Genomic DNA, 19741 nt, shown 5'->3' with positions numbered 1-19741 from the left:
AATCTGCCTGCCAGGAGCTTTACCTATGAAATAGCCTACAAGGTAGAATCCTGATTTATCAGCCACTGAGACTGCTATTGAATTTGATCAGACTGTCAGGAATGGAGCTCACCCACTATACATATACATATTATCCATAAAACATGAAGTGTCCCTTACAATTATACACATATCAGTTATGCATGCTAACAACTAGCATATATAACTAGCTCGCTAACTAACAAGACTACCTGGCTAGCTAGCTCGCTCACAAGACTAGCCAAGTTAGCTGCTTGCATGCGATTGGCTTTGGTCTTGGGGGTGGCAAACAGCCTGGGAGGCTTAGCTATCTGTTGGGCATTGTTTAGGGCTCAGATTCCCCAATCTCTTAGTTCACGGTAAGGAACATTAAGCCTGCTAACACTCTAATTTATAAACTGATAATGAAAGCATAATGTTAGCATGACATGTCTATTGTAGCAATCAATTAAAACACGTCCTGGTCCACAGTGGGCTCTGCCGGCTCAACCAATAAGGGCGGGATCTGCATTGAATAGTAACGCAGAGTGGGGATTCATTTCCTGAATCTGAATTGTTCATGTTTATTGACCCGCTAGTCTGTCAATCTGTGCATTGCGGAAATTGAAAATGCGCCAACCTGAACGCACATGATTCCAAGTTAAAGTAATTCACACTTTTAAATATTATGAATCGTTTAAAAAAAATCTACATATCAGCCATCATGGCCTTTTAGTGCATGTCTGTGTGCTGGATGTGAACCAGTGTGAGGATAGAGCAAGCGACATTTCAGCAGCAGGTATATAATAACGACTAACTAGATAACCAATTAAAAACTTAACTTATAGCAGTTCGGTAACTATAGCTAACTAAGCATTCATGTTGACACCTTTTCGCCGGCACAGTAGATAAATATGTACCGTTGGAAAGCTGGGCTTCCCCTCAATTAAACAGTAGCCATGTATATTCGATAAAGTTACAAAATATTATAAGAATAGCCTAATTGACAAATAATTTGCTGTGCATAGATCTCCCCTGAAACATGTATATTAGAGCACAGTATATACTGTATGTGAACATGTCTAGTTAGATACAGTTCCTGGCTCTGAGGTAGCTGACCTTATCCATTTAGATACAGTTCCTGGCTCTGAGGTAGCTGACCTTATCCATTTAGATACAGTTCCTGGCTCTGAAGTTGCTGACCTTATCCATTTAGATACAGTTCCTGGCTCTGAGGTAGCTGACCTTATCCAGTTAGATACAGTTCCTGGCTCTGAAGTAGCTGACCTTATCCATTTAGATACAGTTCCTGGCTCTGAGGTAGCTGACCTTATCCATTTAGATACAGTTCCTGGCTCTGAAGTAGCTGACCGTATCCATTTAGATACAGTTCCTGGCTCTGAAGTAGCTGACCTTATCCATTTAGATACAGTTCCTGGCTCTGAGGTAGCTGACCTTATCCATTTAGATACAGTTCCTGGCTCTGAAGTAGCTGACCTTATCCATTTAGATACAGTTCCTGGCTCTGAGGTAGCTGACCTTATCCATTTAGATACAGTTCCTGGCTCTGAGGTAGCTGACCTTATCCAGTTAGATACAGTTCCTGGCTCTGAGGTAGCTGACCTTATCCATTTAGATACAGTTCCTGGCTCTGAAGTAGCTGACCTTATCCATTTAGATACAGTACCTGGCTCTGAAGTAGCTGACCTTTTCCATTTAGATACAGTTCCTGGCTCTGAGGTAGCTGACCTTATCCATTTAGATACAGTTCCTGGCTCTGAGGTAGCTGACCTTATCCATTTAGATACAGTTCCTGGCTCTGAAGTAGCTGACCTTATCCATTTAGATACAGTTCCTGGCTCTGAGGTAGCTGACCTTATCCATTTAGATACAGTTCCTGGCTCTGAGGTAGCTGACCTTATCCATTTAGATACAGTTCCTGGCTCTGAAGTAGCTGACCTTATCCATTTAGATACAGTTCCTGGCTCTGAAGTAGCTGACCTTATCCATTTAGATACAGTTCCTGGCTCTGAAGTAGCTGACCTTATCCATTTAGATACAGTTCCTGGCTCTGAGGTAGCTGACCTTATCCATTTAGATACAGTTCCTGGCTCTGAAGTAGCTGACCTTATCCATTTAGATACAGTTCCTGGCTCTGAGGTAGCTGACCTTATCCAGTTAGATACAGTTCCTGGCTCTGAGGTAGCTGACCTTATCCAGTTAGATACAGTTCCTGGCTCTGAAGTAGCTGACCTTATCCAGTTAGATACAGTTCCTGGCTCTGAGGTAGCTGACCTTATCCAGTTAGATACAGTTCCTGGCTCTGAGGTAGCTGACCTTATCCAGTTAGATACAGTTCCTGGCTCTGAGGTAGCTGACCTTATCCATTTAGATACAGTTCCTGGCTCTGAAGTAGCTGACCTTATCCATTTAGATACAGTTCCTGGCTCTGAGGTAGCTGACCTTATCCATTTAGATACAGTTCCTGGCTCTGAGGTAGCTGACCTTATCCAGTTAGATACAGTTCCTGGCTCTGAGGTAGCTGACCTTATCCATTTAGATACAGTTCCTGGCTCTGAGGTAGCTGACCTTATCCAGTTAGATACAGTTCCTGGCTCTGAAGTAGCTGACCTTATCCAGTTAGATACAGTTCCTGGCTCTGAGGTAGCTGACCTTATCCATTTAGATACAGTTCCTGGCTCTGAGGTAGCTGACCTTATCCATTTAGATACAGTTCCTGGCTCTGAAGTAGCTGACCTTATCCAGTTAGATACAGTTCCTGGCTCTGAGGTAGCTGACCTTATCCATTTAGATACAGTTCCTGGCTCTGAAGTAGCTGACCTTATCCATTTAGATACAGTTCCTGGCTCTGAAGTAGCTGACCTTATCCATTTAGATACAGTTCCTGGCTCTGAAGTAGCTGACCTTATCCATTTAGATACAGTTCCTGGCTCTGAGGTAGCTGACCTTATCCATTTAGATACAGTTCCTGGCTCTGAAGTAGCTGACCTTATCCAGTTAGATACAGTTCCTGGCTCTGAGGTAGCTGACCTTATCCATTTAGATACAGTTCCTGGCTCTGAGGTAGCTGACCTTATCCAGTTAGATACAGTTCCTGGCTCTGAAGTAGCTGACCTTATCCAGTTAGATACAGTTCCTGGCTCTGAGGTAGCTGACCTTATCCATTTAGATACAGTTCCTGGCTCTGAGGTAGCTGACCTTATCCATTTAGATACAGTTCCTGGCTCTGAAGTAGCTGACCTTATCCAGTTAGATACAGTTCCTGGCTCTGAGGTAGCTGACCTTATCCATTTAGATACAGTTCCTGGCTCTGAAGTAGCTGACCTTATCCATTTAGATACAGTTCCTGGCTCTGAAGTAGCTGACCTTATCCAGTTAGATACAGTTCCTGGCTCTGAAGTAGCTGACCTTATCCATTTAGATACAGTTCCTGGCTCTGAAGTAGCTGACCTTATCCATTTAGATACAGTTCCTGGCTCTGAAGTAGCTGACCTTATCCATTTAGATACAGTTCCTGGCTCTGAAGTAGCTGACCTTATCCATTTGATCCCCTGATTCATTGAATGAGGGAATAATATGGTTGTAATACTTTATATCAAGGGTGGCAACCATCCTCCAGGATAGCTAGCTGGGTGTGCAGGCTTTTGTTCAAGCCCTGCTCTAACCACATTGTAGCCTAAACATCAGCTGCTCAACAGGACCTTGGGCAGACTTGGGTGTTTCGCGGGGTTGGATCAAAAGCCAAGCCTTCACAAAAACAGGAGCTCTCCAGATGGAGGGTTGACCACACGTTGACAAGGGCACAACGGCAGGAGATGGTAGGCCTACATGGGAATCAGACACAGCAGCCTTCAAATGTCAATAATGCTTACTTTTCCAGGCTATAATGAAAATGTGGTTAAAAGTAATTTGAGAAGTAATGGAAAATGTGTGTGAATAATCAGAGGTCTCTATATAGCATATTGTCATTTGTGAATTTCAGTGAACCGATTTGGGAAATGACAGCTCCTGAACTTATTTCATCCCAAGTCAAGCACTGCTTACGAGCAATGATTTAGCTGATCACTGTGATATTTGGTTCTCTTATGAATGCAGAATGTTCTGAATCAGAATATATCTCAGAATATCAGACATTTGATATCAGTCATGGGTGTTTAATGGGAATATGTGGGGAAGTAACACACTAACACGTACAGTCAATTACAGAAACAAAAAGTGTTTGTTCAACAAACATGTATGATAGAAAATAATAAGAAATCAGTATACTCCAGCCGGTACATACAGTATAGAAAAAAGAAAAAAACACTTTACAATTCAGATGCTAAATGAAGACACACAGCTTGTCTTTGATGATAAGTCGACCAGTGTCGTTTCTTCAGAGGCGTTAGATGCGGTCCTCATATTGAAACTTGTTCTGGTGGAGATGTGCAGCTAGAAATTCAATGGGATTATGAGGCCTAGAAGAGGAGAAGAGCTAGGATTAATACAAAAATCAGTCATCAAAGAAAACGTAAATAACACGATACAAAATCTTTATTGGTCCATTATACAGAAACTGAAATGTGTTTTATTTGGCAGTGTTCAATAAAAACAACGAGGGCGTTATTCAGTGGGTATCTATTCTTTATTTCAGTGCCCAGCCTGACCACACAACACAGGCTGATGTTGTGAGACTGGGGTTATACAGCATAAAAGACAGGGAAAGGACATGTAGCCCATCTACCCCATCCCATACTGTATTTATTTATCTATCTTGCTCCTTTGCACCCCAGTATCTCTACTTGCACATTTATCTTCTGTACATCCTACCATTCCAGTGTTTAATTGCTATATTGCAATTACTTTGCCACCATGGCCTATTTATTGCCTTACCTCTCTTTTCCTACCTCCCTCATCTGCACATGCTGTATATAGATTTTTCTACTGTATTATTGACTATATGTTTTGTTTTATTCCATGTGTAACTCTGTGTTGTTGTATGTGTCAAACTGCTTTGCTTTATCTTGGCCAGGTCTCAGTTGTAAATGAGAACTTGTTCTCAACTAGCCTACCTGGTTAAATAAAGGTGTTCTCAACTAGCCTACCTGGTTAAATAAAGGTGTTCTCAACTAGCCTACCTGGTTAAATAAAGGTGAAATAAATAAATAAAATGTATTGGTGCCTGGTTCATCTATTTTTCTTCCTAGGTTCCTGCCTTCTAGGGACTTTTCCCCCTAGCCATTGTGCTTCTGCCTCCGCATTGTTGGCTCTTTCAGGTTTCAGGCTGGGTATCTGTAAAGCACTTTTGACGTTTGAAAAAAAAAAAAAAAAAGGACTTTATAAAAATGTGATTTATTTAAGCCCACCGTTCTTTGGCTAACACAGAGAGCCCCTGTAGAAGGACTGGCACAACAGTCTGGTCCAGATATGCCCGTGTTGGGAGAGACTGAAGATCCACTTTCTGTTTGGACGACTTCTCTGTGTTGGACCTCTCGGTATCCTCCATCTTCTGGAGGGGAGGAGTAACGTAGAAGCATGTCAGCCTGTATTTCCCTAGCTTCACAAGTTCACCATCATGTAGACAGTAAGATCAATGGCTATAACATGTGTTAATATTAGCCTAGCTTCACAAGTTCACCATCATGTAAATGCAGACAGTAAGATCAATGGCTATAACATGTGTTAATATTAGCCTAGCTTCACAAGTTCACCATCATGTAAATGCAGACAGTTAGTATACAGTAAGATCAATGGCTATAACATGTGTTAATATTAGCCTAGCTTCACAAGTTCACCATCATGTAAATGCAGACAGTTAGTATACAGTAAGATCAATGGTTATAACATGTGTTAATATTTCCCTAGCTTCACAAGTTCACCATCATGTAAATGCAGACAGTTAGTATACAGTAAGATCAATGGCTATAACATGTGTTAATATTAGCCTAGCTTCACAAGTTCACCATCATGTAAATGCAGACAGTAAGATCAATGGCTATAACATGTGTTAATATTAGCCTAGCTTCACAAGTTCACCATCATGTCATGCAGACAGTAAGATCAATGTCTATAACATGTGTTAATATTAGCCTAGCTTCACAAGTTCACCATCATGTAAATGCAGACAGTTAGTATACAGTAAGATCAATGGCTATAACATGTTAATATTAGCCTAGCTTCACAAGTTCACCATCATGTAAATGCAGACAGTTAGTATACAGTAAGATCAATGGCTATAACATGTGTTAATATTTCCCTAGCTTCACAAGTTCACCATCATGTAAATGCAGACAGTTAGTATACAGTAAGATCAATGGCTATAACATGTGTTAATATTAGCCTAGCTTCACAAGTTCACCATCATGTAAATGCAGACAGTTAGTATACAGTAAGATCAATGGCTATAACATGTGTTAATATTTCCCTAGCTTCACAAGTTCACCATCATGTAAATGCAGACAGTTAGTATACAGTAAGATCAATGGCTATAACATGTGTTAATATTAGCCTAGCTTCACAAGTTCACCATCATGTAAATGCAGACAGTTAGTATACAGTAAGATCAATGGTTATAACATGTGTTAATATTTCCCTAGCTTCACAAGTTCACCATCATGTAAATGCAGACAGTTAGTATACAGTAAGATCAATGGTTATAACATGTGTTAATATTTCCCTAGCTTCACAAGTTCACCATCATGTAAATGCAGACAGTTAGTATACAGTAAGATCAATGGCTATAACATGTGTTAATATTAGCCTAGCTTCACAAGTTCACCATCATGTAAATGCAGACAGTAAGATCAATGGCTATAACATGTGTTAATATTAGCCTAGCTTCACAAGTTCACCATCATGTCATGCAGACAGTAAGATCAATGTCTATAACATGTGTTAATATTAGCCTAGCTTCACAAGTTCACCATCATGTAAATGCAGACAGTTAGTATACAGTAAGATCAATGGCTATAACATGTGTTAATATTAGCCTAGCTTCACAAGTTCACCATCATGTAAATGCAGACAGTTAGTATACAGTAAGATCAATGGCTATAACATGTGTTAATATTTCCCTAGCTTCACAAGTTCACCATCATGTAAATGCAGACAGTTAGTATACAGTAAGATCAATGGCTATAACATGTGTTAATATTAGCCTAGCTTCACAAGTTCACCATCATGTAAATGCAGACAGTAAGATCAATGGCTATAACATGTGTTAATATTAGCCTAGCTTCACAAGTTCACCATCATGTAAATGCAGACAGTTAGTATACAGTAAGATCAATGGCTATAACATGTGTTAATATTAGCCTAGCTTCACAAGTTCACCATCATGTAAATGCAGACAGTTAGTATACAGTAAGATCAATGGCTATAACATGTGTTAATATTAGCCTAGCTTCACAAGGTCACCATCATGTAAATGCAGACAGTTAGTATACAGTAAGATCAATGGCTATAACATGTGTTAATATTTCCCTAGCTTCACAAGTTCACCATCATGTAAATGCAGACAGTTAGTATACAGTAAGATCAATGGCTATAACATGTGTTAATATTAGCCTAGCTTCACAAGTTCACCATCATGTAAATGCAGACAGTTAGTATACAGTAAGATCAATGGTTATAACATGTGTTAATATTTCCCTAGCTTCACAAGTTCACCATCATGTAAATGCAGACAGTTAGTATACAGTAAGATCAATGGCTATAACATGTGTTAATATTAGCCTAGCTTCACAAGTTCACCATCATGTAAATGCAGACAGTAAGATCAATGGCTATAACATGTGTTAATATTAGCCTAGCTTCACAAGTTCACCATCATGTCATGCAGACAGTAAGATCAATGTCTATAACATGTGTTAATATTAGCCTAGCTTCACAAGTTCACCATCATGTAAATGCAGACAGTTAGTATACAGTAAGATCAATGGCTATAACATGTGTTAATATTAGCCTAGCTTCACAAGTTCACCATCATGTAAATGCAGACAGTTAGTATACAGTAAGATCAATGGCTATAACATGTGTTAATATTTCCCTAGCTTCACAAGTTCACCATCATGTAAATGCAGACAGTTAGTATACAGTAAGATCAATGGCTATAACATGTGTTAATATTAGCCTAGCTTCACAAGTTCACCATCATGTAAATGCAGACAGTTAGTATACAGTAAGATCAATGGCTATAACATGTGTTAATATTTCCCTAGCTTCACAAGTTCACCATCATGTAAATGCAGACAGTTAGTATACAGTAAGATCAATGGCTATAACATGTGTTAATATTAGCCTAGCTTCACAAGTTCACCATCATGTAAATGCAGACAGTAAGATCAATGGCTATAACATGTGTTAATATTAGCCTAGCTTCACAAGTTCACCATCATGTAAATGCAGACAGTTAGTATACAGTAAGATCAATGGCTATAACATGTGTTAATATTAGCCTAGCTTCACAAGTTCACCATCATGTAAATGCAGACAGTTAGTATACAGTAAGATCAATGGCTATAACATGTGTTAATATTAGCCTAGCTTCACAAGTTCACCATCATGTAAATGCAGACAGTTAGTATACAGTAAGATCAATGGCTATAACATGTGTTAATATTTCCCTAGCTTCACAAGTTCACCATCATGTAAATGCAGACAGTAAGATCAATGGCTATAACATGTGTTAATATTAGCCTAGCTTCACAAGTTCACCATCATGTAAATGCAGACAGTTAGTATACAGTAAGATCAATGGCTATAACATGTGTTAATATTAGCCTAGCTTCACAAGTTCACCATCATGTAAATGCAGACAGTTAGTATACAGTAAGATCAATGGCTATAACATGTGTTAATATTTCCCTAGCTTCACAAGTTCACCATCATGTAAATGCAGACAGTAAGATCAATGGCTATAACATGTGTTAATATTAGCCTAGCTTCACAAGTTCACCATCATGTAAATGCAGACAGTAAGATCAATGGCTATAACATGTGTTAATATTAGCCTAGCTTCACAAGTTCACCATCATGTAAATGCAGACAGTTAGTATACAGTAAGATCAATGGCTATAACATGTGTTAATATTAGCCTAGCTTCACAAGTTCACCATCATGTAAATGCAGACAGTTAGTATACAGTAAGATCAATGGCTATAACATGTGTTAATATTAGCCTAGCTTCACAAGTTCACCATCATGTAAATGCAGACAGTTAGTATACAGTAAGATCAATGGCTATAACATGTGTTAATATTTCCCTAGCTTCACAAGTTCACCATCATGTAAATGCAGACAGTTAGTATACAGTAAGATCAATGGCTATAACATGTGTTAATATTAGCCTAGCTTCACAAGTTCACCATCATGTAAATGCAGACAGTTAGTATACAGTAAGATCAATGGCTATAACATGTGTTAATATTAGCCTAGCTTCACAAGTTCACCATCATGTAAATGCAGACAGTTAGTATACAGTAAGATCAATGGCTATAACATGTGTTAATATTAGCCTAGCTTCACAAGTTCACCATCATGTAGACAGTAGTTATCATTAAACAGTAACATCGATGTCTATAACATGGGCTAATATTTTCCTAACCTCAGCTCAAGACTTCATTCACTGAGGTGAAACACTGTAGCAGAGGCTAATATTTCCCTAAAACAGTCTCGCACACACATACCAGCATCTGGGCTTACAGGAGAGGTTAAATATGGCGATTCGCCTTTAAACCCAAGAAGCATCCATTCAACTTGCCATTCACCAGCTTTTCAGGTTTATTCATGTCAAAATATGTTCAAAGAATGGAGTGTCGCTGAGCAACTATCGTCATTACTGTCAGTATGTACATCCAAAACAGGTTTAAATAAAAAGTTACAAGGCAACTGGAAAATTGTCTTGTCTGGAAAGAATATAAGTATTGTATTTGACCATCCGTCAAATCCACCTCTTCTGCCTCTCTTGCAATATTAGTAATGTAATTACAATACACTGAATAAATCCCATCTAGAAATATACAAGGACTGTAAACATGTATCCTAGCGTCTACTGAATAAAGGCCATCTAGAAATATACAGTCACTGTAAACATGTATCCTAGTGTCTACTGAATAAAGCCCATCTAGAAATATACAATCACTGTAAACACGTATCCTAGTGTCTACTGAATAAAGCCCATCTAGAAATATACAATGACTGTAAACACGTATCCTAGTGTTTACTGAATAAAGCCTATGTAAAATGTCAACTAAATCTACTTACATAAAATATTATTACATTTAGCTCGGCTGAAACATATTGTTGTGACGTAAACACACTGTTGTTGTTGGTGATAAAACTCAATGACCTTTCCTGCTGCTGGATCAGCCGACCTGTAGGTGGCAGTAATGAGTCATTTTATTGGAGGTGCAGAATAGGTGGATTTGGACACATGCACACTTGGTCAAAAATAATACTTTGAATTTTTCCAGACAAGGTATTTTTCCCGGGCGCATGTAACTTTTTATTTACACCTTTTGTGGAAGTACATACCGGCCGTAACGGCAGCAATGACGTTAGTTGTTCAGCGAAACTCCATTCTTTGGTAAGTACCAACATGTATTTTGACATTTATTAAGCTTGAAAATCTGGTGAATGGCAAGTTGAATGGCTGATTCCTGGGTTTAAAGGAGAATCGCCATGTTCCATGTCTCCTGTAAGCCCAGACTCTGATTCAACACACAGTACAGTGACTTACAGCTGTATGGCTCTCCATGCTCTGGTCCATGCCTGTGTGATCTGAATGTCAACAAAACACAATGTGAGTAAAAAAGGCAAAAGGTGTTGATCAGGTATCAAAGTCAGGGCTTGAAACAAAGTGACACAGCTATTCTATTTCTACGATAGCATTGGTCTCCGTTCTGATCTAGGATGTCAAAGCAACCAACCATCTGCAGCAAATGCCTCATGGTCCTAGGTTTTGGGATAGTTAAAAGGCTGTCTCTCTATGCCTCATGGTCCTAGGTTTTGGGATAGTTAAAAGGCTGTCTGTCTCTCTATGCCTCATGGTCCTAGGTTTTGGGATAGTTAAAAGGCTGTCTGTCTCTCTATGCCTCATGGTCCTAGGTTTTGGGATAGTTAAAAGGCTGTCTCTCTATGCCTCATGGTCCTAGGTTTTGGGATAGTTAAAAGGCTGTCTGTCTCTCTATGCCTCATGGTCCTAGGTTTTGGGATAGTTAAAAGGCTGTCTGTCTCTCTATGCCTCATGGTCCTAGGTTTTGGGATAGTTAAAAGGCTGTCTCTCTATGCCTCATGGTCCTAGGTTTTGGGGTAGTTAAAAGGCTGTCTCTCTATGCCTCATGGTCCTAGGTTTTGGGATAGTTAAAAGGCTGTCTCTCTATGCCTCATGGTCCTAGGTTTTGGGATAGTTAAAAGGCTGTCTCTCTATGCCTCATGGTCCTAGGTTTTGGGATAGTTAAAAGGCTGTCTGTCTCTCTATGCCTCATGGTCCTAGGTTTTGGGATAGTTAAAAGGCTGTCTGTCTCTCTATGCCTCATGGTCCTAGGTTTTGGGATAGTTAAAAGGCTGTCTCTCTATGCCTCATGGTCCTAGGTTTTGGGGTAGTTAAAAGGCTGTCTCTCTATGCCTCATGGTCCTAGGTTTTGGGATAGTTAAAAGGCTGTCTCTCTATGCCTCATGGTCCTAGGTTTTGGGATAGTTAAAAGGCTGTCTCTCTATGCCTCATGGTCCTAGGTTTTGGGATAGTTAAAAGGCTGTCTCTCTATGCCTCATGGTCCTAGGTTTTGGGATAGTTAAAAGGCTGTCTCTCTATGCCTCATGGTCCTAGGTTTTGGGATAGTTAAAAGGCTGTCTCTCTATGCCTCATGGTCCTAGGTTTTGGGGTAGTTAAAAGGCCAGAGGATCTGAGGGACCTACTGGGTACATAACATAAAGCATGTCTGATATGTATTGAGCTGCACAATGGTGGATTGATTTAAAAACCAATAGTGGAATCCTAAAATGAATTCTAACACTCTCAGGCAGCCAGTGCAGAGACCTTAACACCGGTGTAATGTGTCCTCTCCATCTGGTCTTGGTCAGCAATGGCTTTCATGAGTAGACCAGACAGGAGAGCATTACAGAAGTCAAGCCTGCTTGTAATTAAAGCGATGATTCTCTGTATCAGCCTGAGAGAGAAACGGCTGCACCTTGGCAATGTTCCTCAGGTGGTAAAAAGCTATTTTCATTACATTCCTAATATGAAAGTCAAAATTCCAGCAACTTTACACAGCCATTGAAGACGAGTGGGACAACATTCCACAGGTCACAATCAACAGATTCATCAACTCTATACAAACGAGGTGATGTGTTGCGCTGCATGGGGGAAATGGTGGTCACACCAGATACTGACTGGTTCTGATCCAAGACCCTACTTTTTTTTGTCCTTATTTTTTTTCTTCTAAGGTATCTGACCAACAGATATTAGGAATCTGTATTCCCTTTCATGTTGAAAGCCATATATTAATGCCTAATTTATTTACATTGACCGATTTTCCTCATATGAACTGTAACACAGTAAAATCTTCGAAATTATTTAGTTTATATTTTCTTTTTATATACATGTAACATTAAATTGTGAATTACTCCCCAACAATGGACAAGTCACCAACTACGAGCTAGCTAATGTTAGCTCGCTAGCTACTCGACGTGGTCTCTAATCTACTGTTTCCAAAAACACTTATAAATCTGAAACTGGCTGCAAAATAAATATTTTCTACGTGATCTTAGGCGTTAGATATTCGTATAATCGTATTTTTGGTTACCTTCTGCCATGGTTTATGTTGGTTTCCAAAATTGATGTCGCCGCCGAAACAACTACAGCCGTGGAGAGATAACTGAGCAGGCGTCAGAAAATAAGGCGCTCTGATTGGCTATCCAAAACCCGGAAATGCGACTTTTAAAGGGATAGTACTGACATTTCTGAACGCAGAGCCACAGATGATCTATGATGTATGACCAGATGCTCAAGTGACCGTTCAAACAATGAAAATAAATGTCTTCAGAAATGGAAGGCAGACGGGAGGACGCAAGATCAGGTGGACCATTCAAGCCAATGAGAGGGCAGATATGCGCTTGAACAACTCCGATATATAAAGTGTTTTTTTCCCCTCAAAGTTGGCGGGATGTCACTTGTCCTACTTATATATCAGTACACTCGTAAGAACCTAAACATTACGACACGTTTATTCGATTAAATAAGACACAAGTAACAAATAAACCATTCAATTGTGTTTAATTAACCAAACGCGACACTCATTGACCTGCATACAAAACTCGCCGCTGGTTGAGCGGGGGAAAAAGTGAACCTGGAGATGACAGATTTTGTGTCCAGTTATCCCTCTCGCTTCACATCTTCTCCTGTTACACTACTTTGGGTATGCCACGGTAAACTTCCACCCTATTTATCTACTGTCAGTGCGTATCGATTTACGTGACCGTATTACATTATATTTGCGTCTATACACTTATTACCGTATTTAGGATCTTGTTTAAATGTTCGACAAGTGCGGCAGTTCCACGCATGCGTAACGCCAACTTCCTGTTTCAACAAAACACCGATGTCTTGGATCTGTGTGGACTGGGTCTCTGCATTGGTTTTGATATTATTGTAAAAATAGACACGATCATCTGTCGGATATGAAAATGGTTAGAGATACAATAATACATTGCTGAGTTCGCTGACGCCATTTTCTGGCGTTTGGTCCTCTCTGTTTACTCCTGCATTTGAGATTCTGATGTAGCTAGCGACTGTAACTAGTTGTAAATTATTTCACTACCATGTCGGCCAAAGTTAGGGCGGGGGACAGCAACGACAACGGAGAAATCATTAGAAACTACCATAAACGAGCATTTGAATACATATCCGTGGCACTAAAGATCGATGAAGATGACAAAGGTTGAACGCATCTCCTTATCTTAAAAAAATAAATATATATTGTATATGTTTATCACACATTAGTAGCTTCGATGAAACCAAGAGAGTTTTACAATGTCAAAACTCTTGGTTGCATCGAAGCCAATGGTACATGTTGTGTGACTATGCAATGGCTCACTGGGAGTGTCTGTCTGTCTACTCTCTCTCTCTCTGTGACTGAGCCTGTGGGTTTGTTATGGCAGGTGTCAAGGAGGAGGCAGTACAGTGGTATCAGAAAGGCATTGCAGAGCTTCAAAGGGGTATTGCTATTGAAGTCACAGGACAAGGTAAGCTAATTCCTACCTCATTATCTTTCTAGTTAATATGAGGTTGTTTGTGTTGTGGCCGTTGGCCAGTGACCACGTTTCGTTGTCTTTCACTTTCTTTCACTTTCACTTTAGGAGAACATTGTGATCGTTCGAAGAGGCTTCAAACTAAGATGATCAACAATCTCACCATGGCAAAGGACCGACTCGCTCTTTTAGGTCAGCTCTCTGACGATGTTGAGAACGTTGTTTTAGATTGTATCACGTCATGATGACTTCCCATTCTGGTAATATATGAGGCATGCTGCAGTCTTCATGATGACTTCCCATAAGGGTAATATATGAGGCATGCTGCAGTCTTCATGATGTCTTCCCATTCTGGTAATATATGAGGCATGCTGCAGTCTTCATGATGACTTCCCATTCTGGTAATATATGAGGCATGCTGCAGTCTTCATGATGACTTCCCATTCTGGTAATATATGAGGCATGCTGCAGTCTTCTCTCATAACATTTGGAAGTGATGCCACACTTAGATTTTGAGCTACACAGATTTGTGTTGTAACTAAATCTCTGACTAAGATAAGTACTTCTCACTCACTCACTCAAAAAGGTTTAAAAGATATTGACATTTCAATTGTTATATGTTTTAGCAATTTGCAAATAATTATATTACTAAGGTTTTTGTTTTTTTAAATTTAACCTTGTAGGGTCTCTCTCTCCATTCTCGCTTACTCTCTCTCACCCTCGGTCTCTCTCCGTCCTTTCTCTCTCAACCTCTCTCTCTCCATCCTCTCTCTCTCTCATCCTCTCTCTCCGTCCTCTCTCATCCTCTCTCTCCGTCCTCTCTCACCCTCTGTCTCTCTGTCTTCTCTCTCTCACCCTGTCTCTCCGTCCTCTCTCTCCGTCCTCTCTCTCTCCGTCTTCTCTCTTTCACCCTCTGTCTCTCTCCGTCTTCTCTCTCCATCCTCTCTCACCCTCTGTCCTCTCTGTCTCTCTGTCTGTCTCTGTCTGTCTCTCTCTCTCTGTCTTTCTCTCTCTGTCTCTGTCGCTCTCTGTCTTTCTCTCTCTGTATCTCTCTCTCTGTCTCTTTCTGTCTCTCTCTGTCTCTCGCCACAGAAGGTACATCAGCGTCTAAAACGAGCCACAGCCCTCAGAGTCCACCAGGCCATCTCCCTACCCCTCCAGTGAGGCCTACTGGTCCAAAGATCAAGCCAGGACCAGGTCACAGTAAGCCAGCAAGCACTGGCCCAAGCAGGACCAACAATATCAAGGTATCCCTGGTACAGGTCCTGTCCCTTATCCCATTAAAGTACAGGCCTTGTCCTGTCTCTGTCCCTGGTCCCATTAAAGTACAGGCCTTGTCCTGTCTCTGGTCCCATTAAAGTACAGGCCTTGTCCTGTCTCTGTCCCTGGTCCCATTAAAGTACAGGCCTTGTCCTGTCTCTGGTCCCATTAAAGTACAGGTCCTGTCCCTGGTCCCATTAAAGTACAGGCCTTGTCCTGTCTCTGGTCCCATTAAAGTACAGGCCTTGTCCTGTCTCTGTCCCTGGTCCCATTAAAGTACAGGCCTTGTCTTGTCTCTGGTCCCATTAAAGTACAGGCCTTGTCCTGTCTCTGTCCCTGGTCCCATTAAAGTACAGGCCTTGTCCTGTCTCTGGTCCCATTAAAGTACAGGCCTTGTCCTGTCTCTGTCCCTGGTCCCATTAAAATACAGACCTTATCCTGTCTCTGTCCCTGGTCCCATTAAAATACAGGCCTTGTTCTATCCCCGTCCCCTATCCTCTAGTCCCATAAATGATGTAGTCCTAGTTTTATAACCTCCCCGCTAACAGTTTATGGAAAACGTTTCTGAGTCGTAATTTGTCTTAAATACTGTTTCAAATGGGACGTTGTTGCTCATAGTGTATCCTGTTTGTTTTATGTGTATTTTTATGGTCCTATGATATTGTGCACTTACGGAGTGTTCTCTCTAAGGTTGTCCCTCGGGCTGCAGGGAGAGGACAGAATGGTAGACCAGCAGCATTGAAGGAACCACAGAAGAGGGATATGAAGAACTTCAAGAATGTGGACAGCAAGTTGGCCAGCTTCATACTGAATGAAATCGTAGACGGGTAGGATAGATGAGTACAGGCCTTGTCCTGTCTCTGTCCCTGGTCCCATTAAAGTACAGGCCCTGTCCTGTCTCTGGTCCCATTAAAGTACAGGCCCTGTCCTGTCTCTGGTCCCATTAAAGTACAGGCCTTGTCCTGTCCCTGTCCCTGGTCCCATTAAAGTACAGGCCTGGTCCTGTCCCTGGTCCCATTAAAGTACAGGCCTTGTCCTGTCTCTGTCCCTGGTCCCATTAAAGTTCAGGCCTTGTCCTGTCTCTGGTCCCATTAAAGTGTAGCCCGGTCCCCGGAGCGATCCGTGTAGCCCGGTCCCCGGAGCGATCCGCGTAGCCCGGTCCCCGGAGCGATCCGCGTAGCCCGGTCCCCGGAGCGATCCGCGTGGCCCGGTCCCCGGAGCGATCCGCGTAGCCCGGTCCCCGGAGCGATCCGCGTGGCCCGGTCCCCGGAGCGATCCGCGTGGCCCGGTCCCCGGAGCGATCCGCGTAGCCCGGTCCCCGGAGCGATCCGCGTAGCCCGGTCCCCGGAGCGATCCGCGTAGCCCGGTCCCCGGAGCGATTCGCGTAGCCCGGTCCCCGGAGCGATTCGCGTAGCCCGGTCCCCGGAGCGATTCGCGTAGCCCGGTCCCCGGAGCGATCCGCGTAGCCCGGTCCCCGGAGCGATTCGCGTAGCCCGGTCCCCGGAGCGATCCGCGTAGCCCGGTCCCCGGAGCGATTCGCGTAGCCCGGTCCCCGGAGCGATCCGCGTAGCCTGGTCCCCGGAGCGATCCGCGTAGCCCGGTCCCCGGAGCGATTCGCGTAGCCCGGTCCCCGGAGCGATCCGCGTAGCCCGGTCCCCGGAGCGATCCACGTAGTCTTTTGGTCATTGTCTGGGGAGTTGGCTATACAGAACTAACAGACGTGTGACCAGGCTATGACGGAGAAGACCCTCAGCACATTCAATGGAGGGATTCTAGAGTCGATGATAGTGGATAGCGCAGTGGACTGCAGTCAGGATCAAATTACACGTCGATTCTTGGGGACGCCCTGACGTCAAAATCTTAGACTTTTGAGGCGGCACACACTGATACTTTTGTTAAGGCGGGTTTCTAGCTCTCCTTTATTTACAACCCATGACTGTAATTGAGACTGCTGGGGTTCTGGAGTCATTTAAACATTGTGTGTGTATTTCAGTGGGTCGTCAGTGAGCTTTGAAGACATAGCGGGTCAGGAGCTGGCTAAACAAGCTCTTCAGGAGATAGTTATCCTGCCTGCACTCAGACCTGAGGTGAACATGTTTGCTTTCTACTCTGTGTTTATGAGCTGCTGTCTGTCAGTTATGCCTGATTCTCATTCGAGGGTCAAAACCGACCCAAGCTGAGCTGCTTCGGTCGGGTCTGTTTACACATCCCCTATTGTGGGAATCAGGCTTCACAGTTGTCTTGTTGTCTCTTGTCCAGTCTGTCTCTAGCCAAATCAAATCAAAGTTTATTTGTCACGTGCGGCGAATACAACAGGTGTAGTAGACCTGACATTGGTATAGACCTTACAGTGAAATGCTTACTTACAGCCCCTAACCAACAGTGCAATTTTTAAGGTATTAGGTGAACAATAGATAAGTAAGGAAATAAAAAATAGTAAATAACAGTGAATAATTACAGTAGAGGGACTCTATACAGTAGAGGGGCTCTATACAGTAGAGGGGCTCTATACAGTAGAGGGACTCTATACAGTAGAGGGGCTCTATACAGTAGAGGGGCTATATACAGTAGGGGGGCTCTATACAGTAGAGGGGCTATATACAGTAGGGGGGCTCTATACAGTAGAGGGGCTATATACAGTAGGGGGGCTCTATACAGTAGAGGGGCTCTATACAGTAGAGGGACTCTATACAGTAGAGGGGCTCTATACAGTAGAGGGGCTATATACAGTAGAGGGGCTATATACAGTAGGGGGGCTCTATACAGTAGAGGGGCTCTATACAGTAGGGGGGCTCTATACAGTAGAGGGGCTATATACAGTAGAGGGACTCTATACAGTAGAGGGGCTCTATACAGTAGAGGGGCTATATACAGTAGGGGGGCTCTATACAGTAGAGGGGCTATATACAGTAGGGGGGCTCTATACAGTAGAGGGGCTCTATACAGTAGGGGGGCTCTATACAGTAGAGGGGCTATATACAGTAGAGGGACTCTATACAGTAGAGGGACTCTATACAGTAGAGGGGCTCTATACAGTAGGGGGGCTCTATACAGTAGGGGGGCTCTATACAGTAGAGGGGCTCTATACAGTAGAGGGGCTCTATACAGTAGAGGGGCTCTATACAGTAGAGGGGCTATATACAGTAGGGGGGCTCTATACAGTAGAGGGGCTCTATACAGTAGAGGGACTCTATACAGTAGAGGGACTCTATACAGTAGAGGGACTCTATACAGTAGGGGGGCTCTATACAGTAGAGGGGCTCTATACAGTAGAGGGGCTCTATACAGTAGAGGGACTCTATACAGTAGAGGGACTCTATACAGTAGAGGGACTCTATACAGTAGAGGGACTCTATACAGTAGAGGGGCTCTATACAGTAGAGGGGCTATATACAGTAGGGGGGCTCTATACAGTAGAGGGGCTCTATACAGTAGGGGGGCTCTATACAGTAGAGGGGCTATATACAGTAGAGGGACTCTATACAGTAGAGGGACTCTATACAGTAGAGGGACTCTATACAGTAGAGGGGCTCTATACAGTAGAGGGGCTATATACAGTAGAGGGGCTATATACAGTAGGGGGGCTCTATACAGTAGAGGGGCTCTATACAGTAGGGGGGCTCTATACAGTAGAGGGGCTATATACAGTAGAGGGACTCTATACAGTAGAGGGGCTCTATACAGTAGAGGGGCTATATACAGTAGGGGGGCTCTATACAGTAGAGGGGCTATATACAGTAGGGGGGCTCTATACAGTAGAGGGGCTCTATACAGTAGGGGGGCTCTATACAGTAGAGGGGCTATATACAGTAGAGGGACTCTATACAGTAGAGGGACTCTATACAGTAGAGGGGCTCTATACAGTAGGGGGGCTCTATACAGTAGGGGGGCTCTATACAGTAGAGGGGCTCTATACAGTAGAGGGGCTCTATACAGTAGAGGGGCTCTATACAGTAGAGGGGCTCTATACAGTAGAGGGGCTATATACAGTAGGGGGGCTCTATACAGTAGAGGGGCTCTATACAGTAGGGGGGCTCTATACAGTAGAGGGGCTCTATACAGTAGAGGGACTCTATACAGTAGAGGGGCTCTATACAGTAGAGGGGCTATATACAGTAGGGGGGCTCTATACAGTAGAGGGGCTATATACAGTAGGGGGGCTCTATACAGTAGAGGGGCTCTATACAGTAGAGGGGCTCTATACAGTAGAGGGGCTATATACAGTAGAGGGGCTATA

The 19741-nt window shown here is 42.6% G+C and overlaps 2 protein-coding genes across 4 annotated transcripts in view; one reads left to right on the top strand and one right to left on the bottom strand.

Moving 5' to 3' along the window:
- Positions 1–4156: 4156 nt before the first annotated feature.
- LOC110491239 (protein dpy-30 homolog) lies at positions 4157–12928 on the bottom strand. 2 transcript variants are annotated; one of them, XM_036945964.1, is made up of 4 exons: positions 12801–12928; positions 10736–10776; positions 5364–5503; positions 4157–4475 (listed from the first exon to the last, which is right to left on the bottom strand). In XM_036945964.1, exons 1-4 carry the CDS (start codon positions 12808–12810, stop codon positions 4403–4405), a joined length of 264 nt encoding a protein of 87 aa, XP_036801859.1. In that variant the 5' UTR covers positions 12811–12928; the 3' UTR covers positions 4157–4402. The 2 variants fall into 2 exon arrangements, with proteins under 2 accessions (XP_036801859.1, XP_021420262.2); XM_021564587.2 differs by having other exon boundaries at positions 5364–5506; positions 12801–12920.
- A 492-nt stretch (positions 12929–13420) lies between these two features.
- LOC110491225 (spastin) overlaps positions 13421–19741 on the top strand; it is a 47865-nt gene continuing 41544 nt past the window's right edge. The window contains exons 1-6 of one of the 2 annotated variants that reach the window (XM_036945963.1): positions 13421–13933; positions 14155–14238; positions 14353–14436; positions 15337–15491; positions 16195–16331; positions 17498–17591. In XM_036945963.1, the coding sequence (XP_036801858.1) occupies positions 13816–13933; positions 14155–14238; positions 14353–14436; positions 15337–15491; positions 16195–16331; positions 17498–17591 (672 nt within the window). In that variant the 5' untranslated portion in view covers positions 13421–13815. The remainder of the gene's footprint in view (positions 13934–14154; positions 14239–14352; positions 14437–15336; positions 15492–16194; positions 16332–17497; positions 17592–19741) is intronic. The other variant, XM_036945962.1, reaches the window with a different exon arrangement.

Source organism: Oncorhynchus mykiss, chromosome 16 (genome assembly GCF_013265735.2).
Source record: "Oncorhynchus mykiss isolate Arlee chromosome 16, USDA_OmykA_1.1, whole genome shotgun sequence".
Lineage (NCBI taxonomy): Eukaryota > Metazoa > Chordata > Actinopteri > Salmoniformes > Salmonidae > Oncorhynchus > Oncorhynchus mykiss.
Note: the sequence above shows the minus strand (reverse complement) of the source record. Positions and strands in the feature narration are given on the sequence as shown.

What these genes read in the sequence shown, in the direction of transcription:
- LOC110491239 (XM_021564587.2), bottom strand. An exon ending in GCATGGAGAGCCATACAGCT is followed by an intron (nt 5,507 to 10,735) that starts GTAAGTCACTGT and finishes CCTCCCCTCCAG; the next exon opens with AAGATGGAGGATACCGAGAG. An exon ending in TCTGTGTTAGCCAAAGAACG is followed by an intron (nt 4,476 to 5,363) that starts GTGGGCTTAAAT and finishes CTCCTCTTCTAG; the next exon opens with GCCTCATAATCCCATTGAAT.